This window comes from Nansenia antarctica (genome assembly GCF_963989245.1).
Source record: "Nansenia antarctica genome assembly, chromosome: 4".
Lineage (NCBI taxonomy): Eukaryota > Metazoa > Chordata > Actinopteri > Argentiniformes > Microstomatidae > Nansenia > Nansenia antarctica.
In genome coordinates, this window is record NC_137689.1 from 30,478,347 (window position 1) to 30,503,982 (window position 25,636).

General features: G+C 44.6%; 1 protein-coding gene across 1 annotated transcript in view; it reads left to right on the top strand.

Moving 5' to 3' along the window:
* Positions 1–25,215, top strand: part of doc2b (double C2-like domains, beta) — a gene marked incomplete at both ends in the record, with an annotated part of 256,747 nt that extends 231,532 nt beyond the window's left edge. Inside the window, 5 exon segments of the mRNA XM_080528763.1 lie at positions 3,929–4,055; positions 11,996–12,153; positions 21,433–21,514; positions 23,460–23,556; positions 25,079–25,215. Coding sequence (XP_080384889.1) covers positions 3,929–4,055; positions 11,996–12,153; positions 21,433–21,514; positions 23,460–23,556; positions 25,079–25,215 — 601 coding nt within the window.
* Between the last annotated feature and the right edge of the window lie 421 nt (positions 25,216–25,636).

A 25,636-nucleotide genomic window follows, 5' to 3' on the forward strand; every position in this document is an offset into this window, starting at 1 on the left:
ATAAAAACCCAAGAAAGCCACTGGCTTATTTCAATTGGGGTCCTTGATTCTCAATTCATCGTTACATGTAAGACCGACAAAACAAACTAGTACTATCTACAAGATAATACAGACAAATAACTATTACTATCTACAAGATAAAAATACATCCATCATGGGAAGAACAATACAACAAAACATCAGGTATGTACAGCGGGTAGGACAGGTGGGGACATACACCACAGGTGGGGGCGGGGGACAAAACACAAAGTATGTACAGTGGGTAGTTCGGGTCTTTTAATCTGATTTTTGATTTAGAGGGTCCAGTTACGGACTGCAGCCTCCTGTAAATGTTTTTTGAGAGTGGTTTTGAAGGTGGGCAGTGTTTTGCACTCCTTTAAGATTATAGGAAGGGCGTTCCACATTTTTACTGCATAGTTTGCAAACGAGTTTAACCCCTTGTTTGTGGTGCAACGCGGTTGAACGTGGTTCGTGGAGCTTCCTCTGGTGTTGTATGTGTGGACGTTGTTCACTTTTTGGAAGTATGTTGTCAGGTACTTGGGTGTCTTTGTGGTGTAGCGTATCTTGAAGACCAGGCCCAGTGCAAGCTGCTGCACTCTGTCAACTACTCGTAGCCAATCAAGGCTCAAAAAATGAGCAGCGGTTAGATGTGTCCTAGGGTTGAGGCCTAGCAGAAGCCTAACCAGTTTATTTTGGGCTGTCTGGAGTCTTGTTTTATGGGCCTTTGTGGTTCTATAGTACCATGATGTTACGGCATAGTCGAAGTGACATTGAATGAGAGCTCCTGATAGGGTCCTCAGTGTGTTTTTACTGACAAGTGAGGATATCCTGTACAAGAATCTAGTTCTATGGTTCACTTTTTTGATTACTTTTGCTGCCATTTTATCTCCGGAAAGATTTGCCTCTAAGATGGAGCCCAGGTATGTAATATCCTCTTTTCTTGTGATATTAATGTTACCCACTTTTATTTTAAAATGTTCAGCCTTTCTGAGTTTAGATGGGGATCCGTATAGGATGGTTTCACCTAGGTGTATTGATAGTTTTGATAGTTGCATGTGCTGACTGTTCACATAAGCGCCATTCATGTTCACTACACTCACTCCATGTTCAAATGTAATGACATGCTCTAGAGAAGGACAGGACTGTTCACCCTAACCCTTATGAGAGAACGTGCCAACGAGAGGTTCAACAATAAAATCTTGAACAGTTTTATGAAATATCTGGTATGCATTATTACCAGGTATTATCAGGCATTCCCAGTAGAGGCCTTTGGGAAGTAAAGGTTATAAACGCATCAATAATTCCTCACCCATACAATCCCATTCATGGCTAGGATCAATATACCAGGTCCTAAGTTCATGGAAAGTGTTACTAATATAACTATTGTTTTTCTCTGCTGTTCTCTATCATTTCTGCAGACTTGCGTTTTTCTTACTCTTACTCATGTAGAATTCCCTATTAAATCAAACCTGGGCACCTAACACTAAATAAAAAATTATTGATTCAAACAGGCATTTCGCAGCGAACAGGAATAGTGTTATCTAATCACTTATCCCTGGTTTTGATTGAATGGGGGCCCAAGTCCTGTTCAGCTAAATTGCAGCTGAGCATGTTACAGACATTCAATATCTCAGCATTTCTACTCTCACCCACTGTCTCTCTCTCCTTTCTGTATCGTATGGGTATGTGGTAACACCGGCTATGTATCTTGAGATTGATATGAATATGACCAGGGGCGGCGCTAGGGGGTGGCTACTGGGGCTCAAGCCCCGGATGTTTTCTGAAAAGCCCCGAATGTTTTACTTAAAAAAAAAAAAAAAAAAAAAAAAACTCTCGTGAGTAACGTGCAGTACCGGAGTCCAACAGAGAGGCAGCAGCTGCGCGACATTAGCCTGCATACTGCGTAGCCTACCCTGCCCTGAAGAAGAAGTGATCTCAATCAGTGCCTGACTTGCAAAAGTGTAAGGATGGATATCCGAAAGTTGTTTTCAACAAAACAAGCGCCAAGAACTGTTGCAGCAGCCGTATCAGCAGCTGACAACAATGACATCACCAGCAGTGATGACATAGATGATGTTTCAGGTTTGTGAATCTTATTAGGACCCTATCAGGAGCTCTCATTCAATGTCACTTCGACTATGCCGTAACATCATGGTACTATAAACCACAAAGGCCCATAAAACAAGACTCCAGACAGCCCAAAATAAACTGGTTAGGCTTCTGCTAGGCCTCAACCCTAGGACACATCTAACCGCTGCTCATTTTTTGAGCCTTGATTGGCTACGAGTAGTTGACAGAGTGCAGCAGCTTGCACTGGGCCTGGTCTTCAAGATACGCTACACCACAAAGACACCCAAGTACCTGTCAACATACTTCCAAAAAGTGAACAACGTCCACACATACAACACCAGAGGAAGCTCCACGAACCACGTTCAACCGCGTTGCACCACAAACAAGGGGTTAAACTCGTTTGCAAACTATGCAGTAAAAATGTGGAACGCCCTTCCTATAATCTTAAAGGAGTGCAAAACACTGCCCACCTTCAAAACCACTCTCAAAAAACATTTACAGGAGGCTGCAGTCCGTAACTGGACCCTCTAAATCAAAAATCAGATTAAAAGACCCGAACTACCCACTGTACATACTTTGTGTTTTGTCCCCCGCCCCCACCTGTGGTGTATGTCCCCACATGTCCTACCCGCTGTACATACCTGATGTTTTGTTGTATTGTTCTTCCCATGATGGATGTATTTTTATCTTGTAGATAATAATAGTTATTTGTCTGTATTATCTTGTAGATAGTACTAGTTTGTTTTGTCGGTCTTACATGTAACGATGAATTGAGAATCAAGGACCCCAATTGAAATAAGCCAGTGGCTTTCTTGGGTTTTTATCCTGTTAGTTGACCTTGTATGTAATATGTACTTTCATGTACCTACTTCTGCAAATCTTCTAATAAAGTTTTCAATCAATCAATCAATTAGAAAGGTGACTGACTCACTGACACTACTTTTCCGGTTTGCTAATGCTAGCTGGCTATCATAACATAACGTTATGTTATAATGAAAATGAAACATAGCAAGGTACTGTTACGGTACATGGTAAGAAATCAAACAAAGGATAATACTTATGGAATGGAATGGAATGGAATGGAATGGACTTTATTTGAAAAACAGATGGAATGAAGTGGTTATTCACTTTATACAAATAAAGTGAATAACAGGCTGATAGTCTTTGATATCTGCACTCTGGTTGACTGAGTAACAAGTGAAAAAGAATGATGTAACGTTAATGTTACAGCTAGTAAACATGGAGTAACCACATTAAGTATGCCCTTATGGTAGTATGTATGTATACAGAACATGACTCAAATCTATCCTAAGATGTAACGCTAACTAACTAAGTTTGTTTAATGTCCCAGGGGGGATTTGATTTCACAGTACTATACACAGGCCAACAATACATGTAATATATCGTCATATAACACAGGACAAGACTCTAAATACAATATAAGTGGTGAGCACAGAGTCTGCCCTGATATACATACTGTAACATAACTAGCCTCAGCCCATCAATTATGTAATTCTATACAAATATAAATGATGGTGACTGGCAGGGGGAGCTACGTGTGCTGACCTCCCTCTGTGCCCAGAACCACCACAATTAGTTTGCTTCATTAAAGGGTGTGAATGTATATGTGTTCTCCAGTGCCTTTTGTCCGCTTTAAGGTGGTGGTAAGTTGAAGGTTGAAGGCAAAATTTTCCGGCGCGCTCTGCGCGCACATTATATTCTCCCTCTGGGCTAAGCCCCGGATCTCCTACGATCCTAAATCCGCCCCTGAATATGACTATGCTTCTTATCTTTCCCCCACCGAATTCAGATGTTTTATATGCCTCCCTCTCTGGTTCCTGTACTCTCTCCCTCTCAGGATTTCAGTGTGTGACGAGGACAAGTTCCGTCACAACGAATTCATCGGAGAGACACGCATTCCCCTAAAGAAACTCAAGCCCAATCAGACCAAGAACTTCTACAACTGCCTGGAGAAACAACTACCTGTGAGTTTCCGTGTTGACCTTTTCACATCGCCCTCAGAAAAAAAAAGTCCCTTTGAAATCAGAACAGAGGCACTTACAAAACATCATTCTCCACCGCACTGAAATAGAACATCTTTGACGTCAATTGTTATATTCCCAGCACAGTAAACAGCATTACTGCTTTGTGTTGCATTAAAAGGCTGCAGTATGTCTCTTTCCATAACACATGGACCTTTTTCATACGTCAAAACGCTCCTGCATTTTCAATGGCTCTGTACATTAAATGTCTTGTAAACATCCAGTCATTTGAACAGACAACCCCTTAGTGGAGCCACTGTACAGCTCCTTGACTTAGGCAGGATTAAAGCATTAACCCCGGGGAGACCCTCACCAGCCTCTCATAATCCACACAGGCAATTATATTTACAGAAGGGCTTCAGACAAGGCTGCCCATGTATTGACTCACAAGAGCTACTTACTCACTGCACTAGAGGATGGTGTCATTAAAGAGATATTTTGGCTATTTTACTGTATTAAGATATAATTAAATATAACCGCAAGCGGCAATGGGGTGTGTTCCAACAGTGTTCCCCCATAACCATAAACGGGGTGAGACTGACAGACACGGGGTAGACCTACAGACAGGTTGTAGATTGACAGATAGGGGGTAGACCTACAGACAGGGGTGTAGACCAACAGACAGGTTGTCGATTGACAGATAGGGGGTAGACCTACAGACAGGGGGGTAGACCTACAGACAGGTTGGAGATTGACAGATAGGAGGTAGACCTACAGACAGGGGGGTAGACCACTCACCTTCTTTTTTTTTCAGAGCGTTTTCTTAAGATCTCCTAATTTCATCAGCTGTAGTCGGTGCTCACAGAAATGTGAGTTATTCCCTCCTTCAAAAACACTGGAGAGACTCTGCTCTGACTACTCACAAAAAGGCTTAGCTGAGCCTTGGACTCTATGGTACTGCCTAGTCAGTCCTCCATCTGGACGCAGCAAGCAGCCCTCTTTAGAGAGTGGGTCACAGCTCTACATGCTGCACTACATGCTATACACACACACACACACACACACACACATACACACAATAATCCGGCTCCCCAATTAGACACTTCCCTTTATCGGTTAATTAAACAGCTACTGTGTGAATGGACGAGGGTGTGTGTGTGTGTGTGTGTGTGTGTGTGTGTGTGTGTGTGTGTGTGTGTGTCCGTGCATGTGTGTGCGTGTGTATATATGCATGGACCAGCCGGACGTTTATAACAAGCTTTCCGGGTGTACTCTCAGTGTCGTTGTCGTTCATCAGCGATGGGTCAGGGGTCAGGGGTCAGGGTCGTTAAGAGATGGTGCTCCAGCTCAGTCCCTCGTTGTGCTGAATACTTAGAGCAGAAGTCTTGTAGATGGACGGTTGTTGTCCCTGGGTGTCTGCTAGTACGCATCGGTTCGCCGCCAGGGAAAGTGCACGTTTCTGGTTTTCAGTGGACCTCATACAGCGTGCTGACATCACATGACCTCTTATTTTTAGCTGACTGAGTTTTCTATTTTCCCACTTGAATGATTATTGTCACTGTCATTCTTTCCGGATTCAGCTTTACAGCTTTGCTTTCCCAGTTGCATCAGTTTTGATACAAGGTATATCTTTGGCTCTGTATTAAGTTAACCCTCAGAAGTCCATTTCAAGTGCCTGCTGCTTTGTGGTAGTTTTCTATGTGGCAGTTGGCCCCAGCAAAAAACAGATTTGGCCACAGGGCTACAACTAACTAAAACTTACCTGGACCAGACAGTAGAGGTTAGGAAAAGAACAGCCTTTGAAATTCGGTGCATTATTCATCAGCAGTATCAAGAAACACAAATAAATGTAAGTGTACATCCATGATTGATTCATATAATCCTGGCTTGGCAGCCACTTGTTTCCCACTTGTTTCTCCTGACTTATTTGCTGCTTCCGTGGTTTCAGGAACAATGTAACATACTGCAGGGCTCAGCAGAAACCGCGGAAGAGGAATATTGGTGGAAAAACTGTTGACCAAAGCAAGTCAATACAGTCCATCATCACGCACCCTACTGACCTGGGGGCCGTTCCACTAAGCGAGATTATCTTCTAATCGGCGATAATGTTCTAATCGGCGATAATTTAATCTTGCGTTCGGTTCCATCAATGAGGCTCAAATAATTCGCTGTTTGGTTGCTATGCAACCTATCCTCCCGAGTTATTCTGGTCGCGAGCAGGCTAAGAGGTTGGTTTAGGTAATTTGGTCTTTGTCCGGTAAAATTGGTTGAAGTCCGACAAATTGAAAACTCGTCGGACATAAATGTCCGGTGAAAATAATTCCCTCTAAGCACAATTTGAATACAATTCGCTAAAGTTCACATTCTGATTCCTTCTATTTTAAAAAATCCCCGTATTCTCCAGTGTGCCTGTAACCGAATTAAAACTGCGGACCGAAGTCGCATTGGGGAGGGCAAGGTCACACATCTGCCATGTCTCCGCCGCCGACTGTCACTTCCACGATTTTTTCACACGCTGTCACACGTCACACGCTGCCGGTATCCAATCGTAAATCATCCAATCCCCGTTCTCTACAGACGACGCGAAATGATAAGGTGTCTCTCACCGAGTGCTGAGAGCGGGATGATTCAAACAAACCAGGAAGTGGATTATTCCGTCCGTTCGTGTTTGTGCCGCAGGTCGCGTCTGCTGTCTGCGTCTCGGTAAATGTTTTAGCCTACTCGGACCGCGAAGAGCTGGATGAAACGTAATGATTCCTTTGGATACAATGCCCCGTAAGGATACAGTTGGATACAAGGCCGTTGGGAATGTCATACGCTTGCACCGGAGCTGGGGAGAGAGCAGGAGCTGCTCATCTAAAGCAGCGCGGGTAACCCGACACCACTAAGCCTATCGGAGTTTGTGAACTGGACACTCCCAAGTTAACGCTGGTTGCATATTTGAGTTGATTTTTTGAGAGTTCTTTGTTTATTCGTGACAATACAGTGCACCTGAATTGCAACACATGTCCTTTGTGTACTAATTTTCGTCTGTTGTGCAAAATGCTATAATATTACAATAACCTATTCACATGTGTATAACAAAAAAGGGTTCATGTTTTGATGCATGTAGCGCTTGTAAAGGTTTAACTTGACTAAAGACTGACTAAAACAACCCCACACTAACTAAAATTGTCAGGCCTCGCCCTGACTGGCACCCCGGACAACCAAGTCAACGAGGAAAACCGTTACAATACGGCTAATGCGCATTGCAAGTTGCGGAGATATATGGTTATAGAAATGACGTTGTTTTATTGATTAAAAAAGGGTAAAACTGGAAAGAGAAAATAGAAAACTCACATTAATCCCAAACAATTTAACAAACTTCAGTTAACGTAATGTGGAGTCCGTTCATTGATCGATGCGCCCGTTCAGCGCTGGACATAATGGCATAGCGCGCATGCGAATCATGTTATATTATTATATATTATATAGCTCGCATCTAATCGTATCGGATGAGAAATAGACATTAAATGGCATATATAGGCCGCTACACAACAGTAATCACCGCGACAAACAGCTATATTAGATTTGGGGGGAAAAAATATGATTTTGAATTTATTTTTTTTATTATATTTTAATATGGTGACCGGAATATATCACGTTTGTCCGGTAAATCGAAATCTTCCCGGACACGATGTCCGGCGGCAATTTTTTCTAACGGAAACCCTGGGTAATACGTGTGTCGAAATTGTCTCACAGGCGGAAACTATATCCCGAACGACAGTTCCATCAAGTGTTTTTTAGGAAATATTAGTTCCCACTTTTTACGAGATAGATAGATAGATAGTTTGACTGTGTGATAGATAGATAATTTGATATTTTGAAAGTGTGATCAATCGATAGATAGTTTGATTGTGTGATAGATAGATCGATAGATAAATAAATAAAAAAGTGTAAAACATAAAATAAAATAGGTATGTTTTTCAACTTGTATTGCTGTTATTACAGCGGTGTGGCTGGCGCAGTGGTTAAGGCAGCCAGCTAGAGTTCCGAAGGCTGCCGGTTCAAGACTTGATTTAACTTAATGTTGTTGTTTTTTTACATTTAACCGAAGCCTTCATGCAAATCGATTTACTATATATATATATATATATATATATACAGTATATATATATATCTGTCTAAGTGAATCATCTATCCATCAGTAATCATAAGAAAAAATTATCTATGCCAAATCCAGGGTTCAGCTAGAAGAACATAATTTATTCAGAAAGGCTTCAAACACCATTGTAATCGTGTCAGTTCTTGTAAATTAGCCTGCACCATCATTTTATAGCCTACATACTTTTTTAGATGAGATTTTAGATTAGAATCAGACAACGAAATGCAATAAAAAAGTGTGTCTGAAGAGGGATTTGAACCACCGTCTTAAAATGACGAATAAATACCATGGCAGCAGTCAATACCACTATGCCATCGTGACGATATGGCTGTTAGTAGCCTGCTGCTGATATCACCACAGTAGTAAATATTCATTTATTAAAATATGAACATATAACAATAACTGGGGCTAGTATGACCTACGCATTTAATCGGTCAGCAATTTCTTGCCAAACCATTTCCCTCGCCTTGTTAATTGCGGCAGTATTACACTATTTTACATCTTATTTGTCGCCTTCATAAAGAACAATCTTCATTTCGACAGTTTGACTCTTCGGGGCTCTTTATGTCTGCGTGCACGCGCCCATATCGAGGATTTCTAAGCCGGTGTTCTGTGAACACTCTTGACACAAGCCTGATCCTCGTTCGAGGAATCACCTGAGGCTTGAATACCAATCCCGAGTTGCCTGATCGCCTGATTTATTTTAATCGCCGATATACTAATCAACGTTAGTGGAACGGCCCCCTGCTTGAAGCTGTCCAAGGAAGTTGACGTTAGACGTAGCGTAACCAGTCATGATCAGCACTGTTCACTGCTCCTAGATCAGTCTTGCAGGGCTGAGATCAAATTCAACCTTTGTCATTGCACAAGAGTACAACAAAATGTATATTTTTTGCTCTAGGCGCAGAGTCAGCAGTTAGGGGTTAAGTGCCTTGCTCAAGGGCACAAAGGCAGTTGTAGGCACCTCAGATATGATGCCAGCAATCCCAAGATATGATCACCAGCTTACATGCAGCTCGCTCCTGCGGCGGGGATCGAATCAGAAACCTTTCCGATTGCTAGCCGGCCTCTCTAACCTTTAGGCTACCAACCTGCCAAGCTTTTGTTGTGATGATGCCTGTTCAGCAGATGTTTGACAGCTCAAAGCACATGGTTGCAATAGCAGTAATAGCCTGTAGATTGCTTAGTGAGAAGACGCGCGGAGGCGGCCTCATTATATCTACGAAGGACAGCTGGTGCTTAAACACGAAAACTGTAAGTAGCCACTGCTCCCCAGACCTGGAATACTTGACTGTTAAATGCCGACCCACATACCTCCCGAGGGAATTCAACGCGGTGTACATAACATCTGTTTACATCGCGCCTAGCGCGGATGGTAGCTTAGCATTGGCGCGGCTACATGACGTCATCAGTAGTGGACAGAGCGCAGACCCACAGGCAGTTCATATAATCGCCGGGGACTTCAATCATGCTGACCTGAAGGTAGTACTACCCAAGTTCTATCAGCATGTTAAATGTGCAACAAGAGGAGAAAAAACACTGGATAAGGTATACACCAACATCAAGCTTGCTTACAAGGCTAGACCGCTAGCTCATCTAGGCATGTCTGACCACGTGTCAATCCTCCTGATCCCAGCCTACACTCCCATGAGGAAAAGTGCTCCCATCACCACTATGACTGTCAGAACCTGGCCAGCAGGGTCCGCTCCACTGCAGAAGCTCAGCTTCTACCCCAGGGCCATTCAGGCCCTGAACACAGCAAAGACCTAGGTTCTAGGCCCTGGACAATCTAGACAATTTGATGGCAGCTACTAGATTGAAATCAAGTGCAATACTGAAACACAACTGTGAACATTTCAAACCTGCAAACTGCGACACTTTAAATGAATGTGCAATAACACTATGTGCAATGTGACAACCCTCGGGTACATAAGGTTCAGAGATAGGAAATGTTAGAATAGGTATAGCATAGCATAGAGTACAGCACAGTGTTTTATTTGTATAGTATAGTATAGTGGATAGTGTACATAGCCTTTATTTATGTAAACCAGCTCTTTTCCCTTCTTGTTTTTATTTTTTTTTTCCTAGCACCAAATTTCGTTGTTTGGTACCTGTACTATATCAATGACAATAAAGACCATTCATTCATAGATAAGTAGATAACACTACTGTGTCTGAATATAATAACGGTTTTTAGACAAATGGCAAAAGCAGCATTATCATTTTCTTTGCCAACTTCCAACCCAGTGCTTTTAGACATTCTCTCTCTAAGTGCCTTCTCTCCACACTTCACCCAACTCTTTAGTCAATGTTTGGATTTGTTGTTGTTGTTGTTATTATAGTTTTTCCTGAACCAACGCTTCAGCTGGCATTGAAAAATGTTTCCGGTGTCAAAACACCGTTTGAGCCTATTCAGACTCTCGACCACATCGTTGTTTTTCCCCTTCGCTCTTCCCCCATGCTCCACCGTTTGAACCCAGAGCCTGTCTGAGGGGTCTCTATGACCCAAGAGTCTGTCTGGGGGTCTCTATGACCCAAGAGTCTGTCTGAAGGGTCTCTATGACCCAAGAGTCTGTTTGAGGGGTCTCTATGACCCAAGAGTCTGTCTGAGGGGTCTCTATGACCCAAGTCTGTCTGGGGGGTCTCTATTTCCCAATAGTCTGTCTGGGGGGTCTCTGTTACCCAAGAGTCTGTCTGAGGGGTCTCTGTTACCCAAGAGTCTGTCTGAGGTGTCTCTTTGACCCAATAGTCTGTCTGGGGGGTCTCTATGACCCAATTGTCTGGGGGTTCTCTATGACCCAAATGCTGTCTGAGGGGTCTCTATGACCCAAGAGGCTGTCTGAGGGGTCTCTATGACCCAAGAGGCTGTCTGGGGGGTCTCTATGACCCAAGAGTCTGTTTGAGGGGTCTGTCTGACCCAAGAGGCTGTCTGGGGTGTCTATGTGACCCAGGAGGCTGTCTGAGGGGTCTATTTGACCCAAGAGGCTGTCTGGGGTGTCTATGTGACCTAAGAGGCTGTCTGAGGGGTCTCTATGACCCAATAGGCTGTCTGAGGGGTTTCTATGACCCAAGAGGCTGTCTGGGGGGTCTCTATGACCCAAGAGTTTGTCTGGGGGGTCTCTATGACCCAAGATGCTGTATGGGGGTCTCTATGACCCAAGAGGCTGTCTGGGGGGTCTATGTGACCCAAGAGGCTGTCTGGGGTGTCTATGTGACCTAAGAGGCTGTCTGAGGGGTCTCTATGACCCAATAGGCTGTCTGAGGGGTTTCTATGACCCAAGAGGCTGTCTGGGGGGTCTCTATGACCCAAGAGTTTGTCTGGGGGGTCTCTATGACCCAAGATGCTGTATGGGGGTCTCTATGACCCAAGAGGCTGTCTGGGGGGTCTATGTGACCCAAGAGTCTGTCTGGGGGGTCTCTGTGAAGCTGGAGTGGAAGATTCCCCGGAGGCAGACATAAACGAGGCAGAGAAGTCAGGAAACGAAGGGGGGGGGGAATCATCTCAGATCACTCCTGCACAGCCAATAAGCTGTGAAATATTGGCATCATAGTGCATTCTGATACGTTGGAAAGTGAAGTGAGTCAGCAAATTTGCGCATCTTAATCTGCGCATCTCTCTGCCTCTCTGTCTCTCTGCCTCTCTGTCTCTCTCTCTCGGTCTCTCTCTCTCTCTCTCTGTCTCTCTCTATGCTGTGTATGAATACTTTGTAGATAATCATCCCGTGTCCTAACAAGACACTCTGACCTCTCACCTCTCACCTCTCACCCCCTGACCCCCCCCCCCCCTCCCTCCCTGCAGATTGACAAGACGGATGACAAGTCTCTGGAGGAGCGGGGTCGCATCATGATCTCCCTCAAGTACAGCTCCCAGAAGTCGGGCCTGGTGGTGGGCATCGTCCGCTGTGCTCACCTGGCCGCCATGGATGCCAACGGCTTCTCTGACCCCTACGTCAAGACGTGAGTCACTGGTTACCCTGACGACCACACGTCACAGGAGGGGTTACCCTGACGACCACACGCTAACAGGATGCAGTTATGTCAAAAGCTATGCCCAGACTCAGTCCCGTCATAACCCCAACACACACACACACACACTGCCCTACTCCCTCCCATCATACCACAACACACACACACACACACACACACTGCCATACTCCCTCCCATCATACCACAACACACACACACACACACACACTGCCCTACTCCCTCCCATCATACCACAACACACACACACACACACACACACACACACACTGCCCTACTCCCTCCCATCATACCACAACACACACACACACACACACACACACACTGCCCTACTCACTCCCATCACAGCCCCAACACACACACACACACACTGCCCTACTCCCTCCCATCATACCACAACACACACACACACACACACACACACACTGCCCGACTCACTCCCATCATAACCTCAACACACACACACACACACACACACACACACACTGCCCTACTCCCTCCCATCATAACCCCAACACACACACACACACACACACACACACACACACACACACACACACACACTGCCCTACTCACTCCCATCACAGCCCCAACCCACACATTAGCACTCATTCCACTACACTTCTCCAGACAGATTCTCAGACTTTGGGAAGGTTTGAGTTTGTATTGTCGTTATCGTGGTTGTTGAACATGCCACTAGTTGACTGTCAGAACATTGGAACATCTTGGCTCAGACCTGGGTTGATCAGACCTATGGGTCCAGGGTTCTGTTTAACACCTCCTTAGTGTCATATGGAACCAGACTGATAATAATAATAATAATAATAATAATAATAATACATTAGACTTATACAGCGCTTTTCTAGACACTCAAAGACGCTTTACAAACTGAAAAGATAGAGTAGTAATAATAAAAAGAAACAAAAAATAAGTCAAAGAAAGTATAGGGGCCTAATTAAGGTAGTGCTGGGGACACATGGGAAGAGGAGGAGGAGAGGGTTAACTGGTGAGTGCGAGCTTGAAGAGGTGGGTTTTGAGGGCCTGTTTAAATGTTGGGAGGGTGTTGGCTTGTCTGATGTGGTTGGGGAGGGCGTTCCAGAGGGACGGGGCTGCGGCTGAAAAGGCCCTATCACCCCAGGTCCGGAGCTTGGTCCTGGTGGTCTTGAGAGTGGTTTGGTCGTCAAACCTGAGGCAACGGGAGGGGGTGTGGAGGGGGACGAGGTCGGCAAGGTAGGAGGGGGCCAGATTGTTGATGGCTTTGTAAGTGGTGAGTAGGATTTGGAGTGTACGCGATGTACGTGGCCCATCTCCTTCTGCTTCACGCAACGCAACACAATCAGTGTTTTGTGATCACTTAACTTTCACTCAACACCAGGTGACATTTAGCCAAATTTCCTCTCTACACCTAGGGCTTGTAATCATTACCATATGGCTAACAGATTAGAGCAGGGAACAAATTCATCATGGTGAGTAAAGGCCCCAGAGTAAGTAAGTAAGTAAAGCTTTATTTATATAGCACCTTTCAAACAAGAAATGCAGCTCAAAGTGCTTTATAACAGGAATAAGAACATAAAGTGAATATAAAAACATATATAAAAACATATACGAGCATAGAATGAATATAAAAGCAGGGGAAAACAGTAAAAAGCAATACAAATACATTTAAAAAAGGGAAACAATGTACAACCTCTGCCTTTAACGCTTAGTAACCGCTATCCATCTTATCATCAGCGGAATACCTTTCCCTATCCATTTAATCTCCCTACCTTACACAGTCTTTCTGTACTTCTCACTGGCAAAAATCCAGTTTCAACATTACAGTTTCTTTCTTTTGCACTTACTCAAACCTTCTGACAACGTACAATCACCTCTTTCTCATCGATCCGGCAGCGTCAGATCACAGTATTTTAACCAACTGGATTTGTACAATCACCTCTTTCTCATCGATCCGGCAGCGTCAGATCACAGTATTTTAACCAACTGGATTTGTAACTGTCGTCTGTCTCTAGACACAGCAGTGCAAAGTCCCAGTCACTGGATTTGTAGCCTAAGAGGGGATAGAGTCTTCTCTAAGGCCGCCCCTAGGCTCTGGAACAGCCTCCCCCTCCTCCGTCAGATCCGCCCAGAGCGTCAAGGTTTGAAAAAAACTAGCTAAGCCACACCTTTCAGGGCTCGACATTAACGCCGTTTTACTTGCCCGGAGCAAGTAAAACTTTTGCTGGGTTTGTTTGCGCGAGCACGACGACGCTGCTGGATCCTGGATATGTTTACCTGTGTGCAGGAAGAACAACAGATGGCGATGATCGTGAGTGAAGATATTATCAAAGCGTACTCGCCTGTCGATCACCCGTACGCTTTGATAATATCTTCACTCACGATCATCTAGTCTAGTCTGGCGCCTGCGCCGTCTGTTGTTCTTCCTGCACACAGGTAAAAATATCGAGGATCCAGCAGCGTCGTCGTGCTCGCGCAAACAAACCCAGCAAAAGTTTTACTTGCTCCGGACAAGTAAAACGGCGTTAATGTCGAGCCCTGCAAGTTTTCTCCCTGGCCTTTGACCTGAGGTGAGCCTGCCTCCTGACACTGCACTTTTTATACTTTATTTCTGCACCTTGTATTTTGTATTGCACCTTGTTTTTAGTGTATTTTTTATCACTATTTTTTATTACTGGCCTATTTTGCGCAACAAGTAGACTCTGATGCAGCGGAGACAGGGTTGCCAGATGGGCTGGTTTTTGGTGGATTTAGCCGTTTTTAGACTGTGGTTAGGTTGGAAATTCTCAATCCCATCTGGCAACCCTGAGCGGAGAGTCTACAAATGGTATGATTACAGATATCACACTGCAGGAGATGCACACCACGCTTTGTTAAAAGAAATAAAGATTTATTGTACTTTTCTACTGATAATACATTCTACTGATGTGGTCTAGCATTTGGTTTTAGTCATATTGCTCTCAGTTGTTTGTACCTTTTGCTAAATCAAGCATTTAGAATGTAGAGTGCATATTGCGAAAGTTCGCAACGTAAAAAAACACAACGGACTCCGCAACGGACCGGTGTGCAAGGTCTCTGTGCGTAAAGTTTTTTTCGGATGACAGATTTAAAAATATGCATGCGAAAATGCACGCATTGGTGTGCAAAGACCTTTACTTACTCACACAGGAGAATATACTGTGATTCCTCCCAACATGAAAGAGACGTATATACCCCACGAGAAAGCCCACCCTGAGGTTCTGCGACTATCAAGACTGTATCTCTTCATGAATAACGATATTAATCACACCTGAACATTTCTCTCCACTCTTTTCATCTCACTGAGCGATTGAAAGCGCAATTAAACGCACCAACCCTGTCAAGAACTCCTCGAGAATGAACGGTACAGTGGACAATATTCGGGAGCGGGGCTCGAGACGATGATCTTTCCGAAACAGCGCTTGTGAGAAATGCTCCCTGAAGCCTGACGGAGACGTGGTCCGGATAATACATTGATATTCTCGTCCTTATGAAAGGCAAGAAAGGAAATAGACGCTCCGTCGGATAGAGAGAACGGCTGCGATTGGGATTTCTCTCCCTGACACCCGATGTCTTTGTCGTGTCTGTCTGACACGTCCTGTCATGGCTGCCGGTCCGCCCGGCTGTGTTATGTCATACGCTGGGCCGCTGTGGTGGGCCTGGGCTCTGAAGCACACACCACACACTCATACACCCACACACACCACACACACACACGCCACACTCTTACACCCACACACACACACACACCACACACTCATACACCCACACACACACACACACGCCACACTCATACACACACACACCACACACTCATACACCCACACACACACACACGCCACACTCTTACACCCACACACACACATACGAAACACTCTTACAGCCACACACACACTATCACACACACACACACACACATGCCACACTCTTACACCCACACACACAGACTATCACACACACACACACACACACACAGACAATCACACACACGCACGCACACACACTGTGTGCCTGTTTTTGCATTTGTATTTGTACTTGTTTTTGTTCATGTATATGTGAAAAAAGCATAAATGCACCTTCTGTAAATGCCAAAACAAATTCCTATATGTGTCAAGCATAATGGCAATAAACATTATCTGAATCTGAATATGAATCTGAACACGCCACACTCTTACACCCACACACACAGATCACACACACACAGACTATCACACACACACACACACACACTTACACCCACACACACAGACTATCACACACCCATACACACAGACAATCACACAGACGCATGCACACAGGCAATCACACAGACATTCACACGCACACACACACCCACAAACAGACAATCACACACACAGACATTCACACACACATACACACACATGCACGCACACACATAGACATTCACACACGCACGCACACACGCACGCAGACAATCACACACACAGACATTCACACACACATACACACGCATGCACGCACGCACACACATAGACATTCACACACACGTACACACACGCACGCAGACAATCACACACACAGACATTCACACACACACACACGCACAGACGCACACACACACACAGCAGGGGGAGTCGGCTGTGCCTCAGGAGGTAGAGCCGGCATCTAATCTCTGGTTTGCAACGTCTGCGGTTCCATTCCCGGCTGGCCACATGTGACCAAGGTGTCCTCGGGCAAGACACTGAACCCCCAAATTGCTCCAGATGAGCGGGCCGGCGCCTTGTATGGTAGCTTGCCGCCATTGGTGTGTGAACGGGTGAATGAGAGGTCATTGTAAAATGCTTTGGAATAAGGCGCTATATAAGTGCAGTCCATTTACCATTCCATTTACACACACATACACACACACAAACATACACACACAAGTTGACAGTGGTCCCACAGAGTATGTCAGACAGGGTCGTAGGAAACGTATGCATTGCAAGTACGGTCAATATGAAACTGCTTTCAGAACTGTGCGTGACAATGTGAAGAGTCTATACTGGGCGTTGGGAGGTATTGTGTCACACACAAATGTAATTCTGTCTCGCCAGTCAGTTGGGTATCTCTCTCCAAATGCTGTTCACCTGAACCCTCAACCTCCCCTTGAGTTTCAGCTCTGCGTACATGATCTTCTTTCCAGCTTTGCATACACGTTTCACTGAATGATCTCCACACAGAAGATTAGAGTTTCAAAACCTCTTGATTCTTTTTTACAGTGAAGTGCAGTGTTACGACCCCTAGATGGTCTAGGGATTAGGGGGGGGTAACAATTAAATAAACCTGGGGGACAAGAATTAGAGGAGAAACGGCAATGTAAAATAAACAAGATTTATTGTAGAATATAACAAAAACTGGTTTCCATGAAACTCTTGAACTCAGAACTACTCTATAAAACAAAGAGCTAATTAATATATAATAATAATAATAATAAAGAATAAACTATCTAACTGGCCAAGTGGTAGACAACTACCAGACATCAAATACAAATAAGACTAACGTGACACAAACATAAGATTAACAAACACAACCTACAAAGCTACACAATACAAAACTACAGCTGTACTAACTACACCAACACAAAACAACTCTCAAGTTGTAGTCTGGCCCACTGGCACCATCACTGTGTCTCCCCCAGGCTTTTATCCTCCCTCCACCCTTGATTGATGATTGAGCACACCTGTGTGCTCAATCAGGCCATCACCATGGCAATTGGTAGGAGGAAGGACAATCACCTGGGAGAGAACACAAAAAACTAACAAAACACAGAGCTCCACACACTACGGACGTAACATGCAGTATAAGTAAAGAGTTGCGTAATGGAGCAACAGTTCAAATGGTTGTTATAATACCCAAATAATGGTCCACTAGCCACCTAGATGCACATTTTTCTTAATGGATTTTGGAAAGCTAATCCTGTGAGCCCGCGAATCCATATTTATAATCATAATCTGTCCTTATTAGGTTTTGTTGTGTTCTCTCTCCTCATATCAAGAGAAACTAATTAGTAGGAAAGTATTGTATACATTTCGTGACGTTAGAATTATAAGGTTCTATCTCAATTTTTGTCAAAATTGAGTTTTTTTACATAATCTGATCCATTAGGTGTTTATTAATGCCTGTGTGGTGTTATTTTTAAAATGTTGAAATTTATGTTAGTAATTCATAAAAAATAAAAGGTTTCATCTCACAAAACATAATGGAATGTAAAAACGTTGATGCTCAATATCTCTGAACTACTCTAAACAGAGATAGAACCTTATAATTCTAAGCTCACGATTTGTTACAGGGCCTTGAAAAACTGTTCTAGTTTCTCCTTTACACAAATGCATACCAATGTGCCGCTAATATCAACACAACATAGTAAAGCACATGGGATAAAGGGATCAGTCTTGCTAATTGACTGACTGGATTGTGGAGAGATGTCTGGTTCTTCACATGGAGGCTGTATTCGCTTGTTAAGTCGTGACGTATCGACCAGGCGATAATACTGTTTCCGGGTCCAACGTTGGCTGAGGCGCTCTCTTCAAAATGCCTCAGCAGTGCTGTGTCCCTTGTTGTATGAATAGATCCCAGTCTAAAAAAACGATTGAACTGTCATTCTACTGCTTTAGAACACTGGTACTCTGGTGCGGGGAATCTTTTATTTGGACCCGGAAATTGCTAAACGTTTCAGTCAATTTAGAAGTTTTAGAGGACGCTTAATGGACCTATTGCTAAGCCACGCCCCCTTTGGAAACTCAGACAAACAAACAACGCCTCACTGACAGTGACTGACTGACCGACTGTGACTGAATGACATTCAATGACTTACAATGGCGAGAGTTGGCAAATTTCTGGTTTCTGATTTACCACAGCAAGTAATAGACATGCTTTTTAAAGATGACAAGAATATTTCGTCTAGAAGCTTTTCACCATCAGATATTACAGAGTTGTTTGTCAGAGTTTTCTGCCTGTAGTGACTTTTGCTGTGATATGATTGGACAGTTTCTATTTTGGGGCGTGGCTTAGCGATAGGTCCATCGATTGGATTGGAAGGAAGAAACCCTCACTGCCTCTGTAATGTGTACATCAGCAGCTCCCTCTCTCTCTAGCTCCCTCTCTCTCTACCTCCCTTGCTCTCTACCTCCCTCTCTCTCTCTAGCTCCCTCTCTCTACCTCCCTCTTTCTCTAACTCCCTCTCTCTCTACCTCCCTCTCTCTCTAACTCCCTCTCTCTCTAACTCCCTCTCTCTCTAGCTCCCTCTCTCTAACTCCCTCTATCTCTACCTCCCTCTCTCTCTAACTTCCTCTCTCTCTAGCTCCCTCGCTCTCTAGCTCCCTCCTCTCTAGCTCCCTCTCTCTCTACCTCCCTCTCTCTCTAGCTCCCTCCTCTCTAGCTCCCTCTCTCTCTCCCTCTATCTCTACCTCCCTCTCTCTCTAGCTCCCTCTCTCTCTAGCTCCCTCTCTCTCTCTACCTCCCTCTCTCTCTAGCTCCCTCTCTCTCTACCTCCCTCTCTCTCTAGCTCCCTCTCTCTCTCTATCTCCCTCTCTCTCTAGCTCCCTCTCTCTCTAGCTGCCTCTCTCTCTACCTCCCTCTCTCTCTAGCTCTCTCTAGCTCCCTCTCTCTCTAGCTCCCTCTCTCTCTACCTCCCTCTCTCTCTAGCTCCCTCTCTCTCTAGCTCCCTCCTCTCCCATGAAGTGAAGCAGGTCACCAGGTACGACTGTCATGGCCTTGAGTGCCGACACCTTCCCTTTTGCTAATTTTGCCAATCATGCAAATTGCCCAACAAGTTAGCATCCGGCAGTTTCTAAGTGCTGGGGACCCATACTGTACATTTCTAACTTCAAACTTTGGGCTACTCAACATTTTCCAGGTTCACAATAGGGTTCTATAGGCTGGCAAGTAGACTACAGGAGGGAAAGCAGAATCTCATTGGATCTGTTGAAACTGGCACATTGACACTAGAGCCAAAGGGCTGTGCTGTTGTAGTCTATGTTGACCTATGTGTGGAAGACCAGAGTTCAGTACCTTACCTAGAAAGAATGTGAAAGAATGTGTGAACATGGCCTGTGATGTTTTTTCTTCAGTGTGGTGGGTTGGTTGAGTACAACCATAATGCAGCACGTTGTGACATTAGAATTATAAGGTTCTATCTCCATTTTTGTCAAAATGTAGTTTTTTACATAATCTGATCCATTATGTGTTTATTAATGCCTGTGTGGTGTTATTTTGAAAATGTAGTTTTTTTTTGTTTGTTTTTTTAATAAAATACAAAGGTTCCATCTCAGAAAACATAATGGAATGTAAAAACGTTGACGCTCAATATCTCTGAACTACCCTAAACGGAGATAAAACCTTATCATTCTAAGCTCATTACGCATATGCAATATGCAGTCAATGATAGTCAGTGTAAGAAGTAAAAAAATAAAATAAAAAAAAGAATCTTCCTTCTTCTAGCACGACGACTGCCAATGGCCCCAGGCTTCAGCATAAACTGTTTCCTGCTACGACTGGCAGATAGATGATTCACTGACTTAGACAAATGTATTGATTGTAAGTCACTTTGGATAAAGGCATCTGCAAAATGCCAAAACATGTAAATGTAAAAATGTGAAAGTAGCTGGCACTATATTGACTTCCAGAGGAGAGTACTTAAGTCGTACTGGAATGACTAAACAGAAGCTCTGTCAAATTTTCGTTAAGCTTCAACTCAAGTCAGGATCCTGTCTCTCTCGTTCTGCCTCGTCAGCATGCAGAACACTGTCAGACCTGCTGCTGGGCCAGTCAATCAGGATTACTGTCCTCCCTGAATTTATTCTGCTCATTTCCTTCCTCTTGTTCGGGAACAGGAACAACTTTGTGTGTGAAGAACACATTTTCCAGATCAAAGTTGTTCAATACAATTACGGCAATCACCCTAACTGTGGCAACGACTTGCTTATATCAAGTTAAATATAGTGTCACAGCACCCTCCAGTGGAGGGTATGGGTTATCATTTCTAATTATGTGATCAGGCCGTGTTCAAAACAAGAACACTGATCTGCTGTTTCCTTTTTTATAGAGAGTTCTGTCTGATAGATATCAGTACATTTAGTCAGGCGTTTGTATTGGAGCTCATTGGGGTTCAGAACTATGGGAAGTAAAGCCTTCAGCTGTGTCCAGGGACTTCAGTATATAAGCCCCACAGCAAGACCTTGGCACTGAAATCGTGCACTAGTACAGTGGCTGTCATTCAAACGGTGCTCTTTTGTTTTGCAGGTATCTGAAGCCTGACGAGAACAAAAAGTCAAAGCACAAGACAACGGTGAAGAAGAAGACCCTAAACCCAGAGTTCAACGAGGTAAGAGAGCCCAGGAGAGCCCAGGAGAGAGCTACTCCAGCTATCTCTTGACTGCTCTCAGAGCCCTGTGGGTGTTATTGTTTTCCTGGTAGCCAGATCAGCTTCTACTTTAGCCAACTCCTTTGTCGACCAGACTGTGTGACTGTCCCCTCCACCGCCCACTCAACATATGATACAACTTCACTGTAACCACCAATAACTGGAACCACCAAACCAAAACGGACCCAATACCTCGCCTGCCTTGTCTCTCGAGTGCTCCATTGCACCACAATTGTGAAACAGCGCTCAACGCTTGTGAGAACCTGGCTCAGCGCACGACTGCAGCATCGAATGCCTGTCCTCAAAAGCGTGCTGCTGTGGGGTGCTTAGGTGGCGTAGTGGATTAAGCGCTGACCATGTACCGCAGGGCTCCCGGTTCGATTCCAGCCGCGGACATATCCTGCATGTCATCCCTTCTCTCTCTCTCACCCATCCTTCCTGTCATAATCTCTACTATATCTGTCATTAAAAAAAAATATATGAGTGGGGACTGCCCCACTCAGAAAATCCCCCCCCCCCCAAAAAAGGCGTCCAGCTGTACCAGAGGCCTGTGACTTGACATTTCCCTCCCCATCTTTGTTCATTATGCCTGTTGGCCTTTCTGCCAAAGATAAGACATTCCCGGGGTCTTCTGGTACATTAAGCAAGGCATTTGGTTCAATAAGGCGAGCAGATAACCGTAAGTATTCAAATCAACTAGATTTGCTTATGGTATGATGTGTGGCACTGGTTACAGGCTGTAGTGGTTTTTATTCTTGGTCATTGATGATAACATTTCCTATTCTATTAATCCCCATTCATTAGCCTGTTTCATGTCATTTAATACCCTCCCAGATTTGGTAGTACTAATTTGTAGGCCCGAAAAAAGGGGCTACCAAAAAAAACAACGTTTTTCAGCTTGTCCCAGTAGGAGAACCCCTTTGGTGCCATGCTGAACAAGAGTTAGCCTACTAATACAGGGCTCTCAAGTCTCACGCATTGGGCGTGAGACACACGCATTTCAATCCGTTCACACGCTCGCACGCCACACCTTGTATTTCTCACTCAGAGAAATTACCAGGGGCGCCCACCAAGTTGCGCCGCTATTTTTTAAAAATAGAACAGGTAGAGAATCAAGTGAGTTCCCCCTGGTTCCCCTAGAGTTCAGAAGGCCACGCACCAGCTAATCAAATGTAAAAATATAGCTACCGAACAGCCAATCAGAAAATAATAGCATTGCTGTATCCGGGTAACATTTTGATATTCCCGCTACAACAAACAACGTTCTGATTCCAACGACACGGGCTGACTGGAGCTATTGATTCAGATGCTCGCTACACAGAAGAGGACAGATTATTTGAATTGATCATTCACATCTCGAAGTGGCTACAGACTGGTCGACGTGGGAGAAGACCATATCCTTTGACGCTGAGACTGTGTGTGTGTGTGTGTGTGTTTTTTGTTTTTTTTGTTTTTTACAAATTGATGTCATTTATCAGATCAGACCCCGTCCCCCCCCCGCCGCCGCCAAAATCTCACTCTGAACTCTGTACAAAACTTGAGAGCCCTGCTAATATTCTATAATAATTATTGCATCTAGCTGCTGCTGCTACCTTCTTTTTTTTGTTTTTGTTGAGGAGGGGGGGGGGGTTGGAAAACTGTGAAGATGTGGTAGATTGATTCTAATGGATATGTAATAACATTATTCAAAAGCATATCCTGGAAAACATATGAACTGTTCTGAGGTCTCCTGAATCTCAATAACAGCTCGGTTGCATATTTCGAAAACACTTTCTCTCAGTACTTTGTCAGATAGTGTTGCTTTGTCAGGTAGTTGTACCTGGCAGCAGAAAGGGACAAGTGGAAGACTCCTTTCCAGTGAGAGGCAGCATCTTTCTAACCTGCCCTTCCGTCCTGTCTATGGCAGGAGTTCTTCTATGACATCAAATACGCTGACCTCAGCAAGAAGACCCTGGAGGTGACCGTGTGGGATTACGACATCGGCAAGTCCAACGATTTCATAGGTAAGCAGCACAATTCAGATCTCATATTTTCCTCATTACCATAACGTGACGTTAGAATTATAAGGTTCTATCTCCATTTTTGTCAAAATTGAGTTTTTTACATAATCTGATCCATTAGGTGTTTATTAATGCCTGTGTGCTGTTATTTTTTAAATGTTGCTAAACAGAGATAGAACCTTATCACTCTAAGCTCACGATAACACAATGAACCGATCCAGGTCAGACTGTGCATGGTAACCTGTACCCGTGACACTAACGCTCCAGACTTGGCTCCCCTACCTCTCTGCACCTGGCACTTCTGTTTACCACACCTATCCACCCACCAGTGTCCTCCATCTGTCCAGCCCTGCTCCAGGCCAACAACAACAACCAAACATCTGAGCTGTGGATCACTCGCCCTTGTTGTGCACCAGTTGTCATGCCGACATATGGCCAATTGTGGAGAAAAAACATCAAGGTGTAAAGGCTCCTGGCTTGTTCTGCATCGGGACCCGCCTGTGTGCACTCACTTTGAAAGATGTTTTACATTTACATTTAAGTTTTTGGCATTTAGCAGGCGCCTTATTCCAAACTTACAATCGATACATTTGACTAAGCAAGTGAATCATCAATTCACCAGTTCTAGTAGCTCAGGCCAGGGGCCATTGACAGTCGTCGTGATAGAAGAAGAAAGAAAGAAAGAAAGATTTTTATTTTTATTTTTTATTAATAGACACTGGAGAGACAGTACAGGGGGGACAGTCGAAGTTTTAGGAGGCATAGTAGAGGGGAAAAGCAGGTGTCTTAGGAGACACAGTGCTGGGGGGTAGTAGTCTCAGGAGACGCAGTGCTGGGGGGTAGTAGATGTCTCAGGAGGAGCAGTTAAGGTGTAGCCTGAAGAGATGGGTCTTCAGTCTCCGACGGAAGATGGGTAGTGACTATGTGAAGGATTCTTAGCTCTCATCCAGTCTGTGAGGTCTAGCTAGGCACTAATCCACTTCGCAAAACAGGTACCAGCTCATTACCAGCTTGGTCCACTGCTGTCATGTCCCTGTAGGTGTCTGGGCGATTGCTAGATAATATTTACAGATGTGACTGACCAGACATCCTGGGAAATGCACACAGGATTCATTCAACTCTGCTGTCGGCTGAAGGTTATGACTCGTCACAACCTTACGGCTCGAATACACCGCAAGCGCCAAGCTCAGCAGCACACGCGCGTTTCATTTCGGCGCCCGTGTTAATGGTTTAGAGCCGCCGTACTGCCGCAACACGGCATCTAGAGATTAGGACTCTCGCTTGTTTTTCGCTGCGTTTAGCAGACGCCTTATTTGCAAAGCGACTTTACAATCGATACGGGCTGGTAGTAGCAGCTCCGCGGTTAGAACCACAGAAGACACACAGCCAATAGGGAAGCCGCGAGCGTGAGAGCCGCAGCAGTTCTGCCACACCCATGGGCTGCGTGTACACAGGCAGTGTTCTTACGACTGTAGCCAGGTTTTTTAACACCCATGACTACTATTTCCCCCCCCCCTCCTCACAGGTGGTGTTTCCCTGGGGATCAACGCTAATGGGGAGAGGCTCAAACACTGGTTCGACTGTCTCAAAAACAAGGACAAGAAAATTGAACGCTGGCACACACTGACCAATGAACTGCCTGGTTCTGTGTTCAGCGACTAAGGACCCCCGTCGTCGACTCCTCCCCGTCCTCCTTTGCAACCGAGAGGCCCCTCCCTTCCTGCTACGGACAGGAGCCACGCCTTGATTGAGAGCTAACACACTCCAGCTATTTCCTCTTTCGGAGACATTTACTAAATCAGCCTCCTTCCCAAACCCTCCATATCCTCCCAAGGTGTCGAGCTCATAGTTATCTACTGTCCCTCTCCCCCAGGTTATGTGCTGTGTCTTTTTAGGGCTTATTTAATGGCTGACGTGACTGAATCTATATCCGTCCTCGAGCGGTTTGGCTTCATTGGAAAAAAACGTGGGATGAGTGTGTCCAACAATGCTATATGTGTGCGACACACCATAAAGGAGCAGTAGTGTCAGGAGATTAATTTTCATCCGGTTTACTGACAACATTTACAATCAGTGTTGAGAC